Raw genomic sequence first — 4,981 nt, 5'->3', positions numbered from 1 at the left:
GAAGTCGTTCCCGCGACCCGGAAACACTTGGGGCCACGGCGCGGAGTTTGAATGTGTCGGCGCCGCGCTGCGGGCGCGAAGGTGAGCGAGGGCAGCAGCAGCAGCCCTGCCCGGAGACGCATCGCGCTGCCTGGACGGCGGCACGTCGGCTCCCAGCCGGGAGCAGCGACCCCGGGGCTGCCCCGCCGTTCAGGCCTCCTCCTGGAGCGGAGCCGCCTTCCCTGGGCTCGGCGCCGCAGCGGCCTGGCCTCTTGCCCGTGCCGGAGCCCCCTTTCTGTAGAAGCCGCTCGGGCCGGGTTAGTTTTTTTGAAACAAAGAAACGTTGGGCGCCGGCGCCGGGGTTGCGGCGGCTGAGGAGAGGCGGTAGTCGGTCGGGAGCGCGCAGGGCCGGGCCCGCCGTGGGCGGCGGCCCTTGGTTCTGTGCATCTCGCTGCTGCGCTCGCTCCTGGTTCAGCCCTGCCGGTTCGAGCGCGCCACTTTGCCCGGCGCCCCCGCCGCAGCACCCACCGGGATCTGCGCGGCCTCCCAGGCAGCCCCGAGCTAGGAGGGAAACGGTATCGATGTAATTACCACTCGACCTTTACACTCCTGGCCACGAACTCAGAGGCTGTAAAGCCTGAAGAACAGAGCGTTATGATCCTCTAGTCGAGGGGTTGGCAGATTGGTGCTTGTGACCTGGCCGCTGCCGTGGGCTGCCCATTCCTCCTGCAGCCCCCCAGCCACTTTTGCTTTCTGCTTAGCTGTGCAGATAGTAATGCCGATTCCTGTCCCAAACGGCAGACTCCCTTATAGAATTGAAAGGAAAGCTGCTCTTCATTTAAAGATTCTCAATAAGAGTCCAACCAAGACGCAATAAGGGCTCTTGGCAGACAAGGTTCTTTGGATAAATTAGATATCTTTTATTAGACTAACTAAACAATTGGAAAATTTGTTCTTTTTGAGCTTTTGGGCACAAACACCCTTCTTCAGGCATAGGGAGAGTCTGCTGGTGTTTTCTGTGATATCCTGGGTGGAACAGAAATGCAGGTCTGAAAAAGCAAATGAATGGCAGTGAGGATCAGAGGCTATAGGAAACGGTAGGTGGGGGCAAAGGGAGAAATGTTGACCTGGTGACAGAACGTAGCTCTTCACTTTCACTTCAAAACAATCAAGCACTTGAAACAAAGCAGAAAAAACCCACAAACAAACTAACCCTCCAGTTATAGCTTACGAGGGCTATGCTAGGAGTCATGCTGTCATAACTTGGACACTTAAGTGCATTATAATCTCTATTGCTAAGCTACCCTTCTCGTTGGGTCTCCAGGCTTGCTCTGGTAAGGCTAACGCTGCACCTGTTGTCTGCTTAGGAGACATCTGTTGTGGAGTTTCATAAAGCAGTTGTGTTGAATTCAACACGTGTGCTTCCTCAGTGCTGCTTGTTGGAGTTGGCCTCTGGTTCTCAGCTTGACAAAGGGGGCTTTCTGTTAGGAAGTTGGGAACTCCACAGCCAGTATTCCATCAGTGTTTTTCTTTCCTTCTGTAGACTCATTCCCTGCCTACTTCGCTCTCAGTTCTGTAAGAGTTCTTGTTAGCAAATAAGAACCTAGGATTCCGAACTAGCCCAGAGATTTACATGACACCTTGTTCGATGAGTGACAGAAAGGCCTTATTTACTACAAGTATTTACAATCAAGTCAAGTGAGCCCAAACCCAATCAAAGTCCAGTAATTAGCTATACGGTGATGATTTCTCACCGTCAAAGAGGCGGTCTATTTCTCTCTAACTTCTCGAGTATGTCAGGCGCATCAGCAACTGGTCTTAGAGAGGTTTCTTACTCTTGAAGCGTGCGTGCTGTTTTACTGCGTTTTTATACCCTTAGTTTAGCATCTTCAAAGCATTCTTTTAGTTGTATAAATCAAGAGAGTCCCCAGCAGTAATTGACAGGAAAAACCTGCTCATAACTGGTTATCAGAAATTTCCTTCTTCAGGAACAAGAGGTGGTCCAGTTTGGAACATATCAAGAAAATGATTAACAGCCAGGAAAAACATACTAAATCAGGAGGAGACATCTATTACATATGGAGAATCTCTCTTCCTGCACATAAACACGAGTTAGTTGCAAAAGAAATATTTACCATACTAATTAATCAAGGGTAGACATTTCATATGGTTACGCACCAGACAACTAAGAGCCTGCCTGAAATCATCCTGAATATAGCAAGATAAGCTGGAAGAGAGACTTTGTTATTCCTTCTTAGCTGGCCTAGCCATGAACTCACATCCTCTTGCATTATGCAATTAGCATCAGTATTCTGTATTTTAACTTTTGTGAGTAGGCCCAAGCTTAGCACAAGTTTCAGAGTCATCACTTGTGGACTCAGCTATTACTTGTTTTGTGTAAGCTCAGGCTGCTTGTTGCATCCCAATATCTGTGTTTCTAGGGTGTTCTTTGCTGTTTTTGTTTGCAGGTAAAAAGAACAAAAAGAAAATGTCTGCAGAATGCCAGAGCAAAAAGGGTCAAAGGTAAGAAGGCTTTGATTAATAGAAAAAAGAAAAATCCTGTGTAGCTGTTCTCACCTGTGTTTTAAATTTTCTCTCTACATGTGACAGCAAAGTAGTTTACATGTTCTCTGTATTGCTGCTTGTTTGCAGATTTGCTTTTGTATAGAGGAGTGGTTCTCAATGTTTTTGAACTCTCAGCCCCCTCCATAACTTCAGTGAATTGAATGGCACCCAATTCAAAAACCTAATTTCTTATATTACAGTTCTGTGGCAGGGCACTTGATGTGCCTACCACTTGAAGAGGTCAGGCAGTCTGTTGAGCCATGGGCAGGTGGGAGTCCAGCTGACCCAGGGGGCTGGCAGGTGTGGCTGGGCTTGATCAAAGAAGTCACCTGAGTGAAGGGAGTCTCCTAGTTGAAGGAGGGCTGGTTGTAGATTAGATATAAGCCCAGACCCTGAGAGCAGGCGTAGGACATCACCCAACAGGAAGGCTGCAGCTCCTGCATGCCAGCATGGAGAATAAGATGGTTATTCTGTCACCAGGTCAACATTTCCCCCTTTGCCCCCACTTACTTACCTGTAATAATGATTGATACACCCAAAGGTTTGGGTAGGACTAAGAGGATGGAGGAGGTTTCTGAGGACCCAGTGTGTGGGGTCCAGAGCCCTGAGAAGGGGTCTGAGAGTCTGTGGGCCTATTGAGGGGGCAGGTGAGCCATGAGAGAGGGTTGGAGTGCCTAGGCTCTGTTGAGAGGCCAGACAAGCCCAGAGAGGGAGAGGTGGAGTGCACAAGGGTCTGGTGAGAGATCAGGAAAGTCCTGAGAGATGTGCTGGGAATTAGTGAGCCCAGAGAGGGTGAGAGTGTCTGAGAGACTTGGTAGAGGGTCTGGGTGAATCCTGTGAGCAGGGCAGAGTACAGGGGGTTTACAGAGAAGAAGGGCTGTGTAGCAAGACCTATGGAGGGCTTTGAGCCTGCAGAGAGAGAGAGAGAGAGACAGTGTGTGACCCATGGAGGGGCCTGAGAAGGTGGATCCACACAGGTGAGGGGGCTGCTGGCCAGAGGACTGACCCTGAGAACCTTTACTGGCCCTTGTGGGGGCCACAGTTGAGAGGGAGGGGTCAGGAAACATGTAGCTCAGGAGGACGCTGGCCGACGAGGAAGACTGGGACCACGAGGGTCCAGCAGCCCAACGAGGGGCCGGGAATAGAGCGGAGGACCTGGGGAGCGGCTGAGAAAGCACAGAGGAGTTGACACACCTGAGGAGGACCCGGAGCGAGATCATGGGGCCTGGTAACCCAGAGAGTGGTTGGTGAGGCCAAGAGGCCTGAGAGAGACTATGGGGTTGGACAACTGGAATGGGGTCTGAGGGAGATCAAGGGGTCTGGTGGCCCAGAGAGCAGTTGGGTGAGACCGAGAGGTCTGAGGGGCCAGAGGAGAGACTGAGGGGTCTGGCAACCGGAGAGGGACAGCATCAGCGACTGGCAGAACATCTGCAAGGATGCCATCTATGAGGCGTGGTGTAGGGGAGAATTTGGAGCCACACAGTTGACTATTAAGGTGCTATCCAGGGGCACAGTTATCGAGTGAGGCCTAGGGAGGTGCCTGGGTGCAGGCAGGGGCTTGCAGTGGGTTAGGTGAACGAGACTACACGAAAGTATGTGGGCAGCCTCCCTAATTATTATTTTACCATCGAGGTGAGGTAGGAAGGCGCCCTATGGGTGGAGCGGGGCATGGTCGCAGAGCCTCCAGGGGAATGTCAGAGCTGCCCCTGGGACCCAACCTTGTCATACGTGCTTCCCTCCTTGCAGTGGGGATGGGGGCTTATCAAAGCGGGGACAAGCCTGAGTCTGCACTTATCTCTTTACACCTCAGGTCCCCTTTCAAGGGATCTGGTGGCACCCAGGGTGCTTTGGTATAGACTATGCTGGTTTCTTTGCTTGGAAAGAGTATTTTTATCTTAACTCAGGTTTTTAAATAAAAATGGTAGCCAATATTGTTTCTTAAGGCCTGCAGTATGTTCTACATGGGGGTAACCTTAAGTCAGTTTGTAAACTCAAGCTGGTTCAAACTATCACAACTCTTTAACCAAAGAGCATGTTGCTTTTTAATGGAATCTAAGGTGTTTTTTACTTTGACCTGTGAAAAGCATGAGATGCATCATTTCAACAGACTGCCTCCCCCTGTGTCTTACTGTCACAGTTACAAGAGGCAAGGGACATTGGATTGACTTAAAAATCAAGGTTTTCTCCTTTCTTTTTGATAGTGATGAAATCTGTGATTGCAATGCCTTTGATTTTGGCCTTTTGATAATTGGGGGAATACCTTTTACCTATTAACACTAACAAACTGAAGAATGGTGGGGTAGGGACGGAGTGCCACCTCCCAGGGAGCAGGGGGGTAGCTTGCATGGGTGACTGTTGCCACCGCCACTCCGCAGCGGGCCATGTGCTGTCCCCTGCCACACCCCTGCTTTATGTCTGGCCCTGTGCCCCTCTCCCC

The 4,981-nt window shown here is 50.6% G+C and overlaps 1 protein-coding gene across 2 annotated transcripts in view; it reads left to right on the top strand.

Annotated features, from left to right (window-relative positions):
• Nucleotides 1-24: 24 nt before the first annotated feature.
• The window catches only part of GCNA (germ cell nuclear acidic peptidase), a 24,833-nt gene continuing 19,876 nt past the window's right edge, over nucleotides 25-4,981 (top strand). For both annotated transcript variants that reach the window (XM_025205075.1, XM_025205074.1), the window contains exons 1-2: nucleotides 25-81; nucleotides 2,448-2,502. In XM_025205075.1, coding sequence (XP_025060860.1) covers nucleotides 2,468-2,502 — 35 coding nt within the window. In that variant the 5' untranslated portion in view covers nucleotides 25-81; nucleotides 2,448-2,467. The remainder of the gene's footprint in view (nucleotides 82-2,447; nucleotides 2,503-4,981) is intronic.

This window comes from Alligator sinensis, unplaced genomic scaffold (assembly GCF_000455745.1).
Source record: "Alligator sinensis unplaced genomic scaffold, ASM45574v1 scaffold1059_1, whole genome shotgun sequence".
NCBI classification, from domain to species: Eukaryota; Metazoa; Chordata; order Crocodylia; family Alligatoridae; genus Alligator; species Alligator sinensis.
Note: the sequence above shows the minus strand (reverse complement) of the source record. Positions and strands in the feature narration are given on the sequence as shown.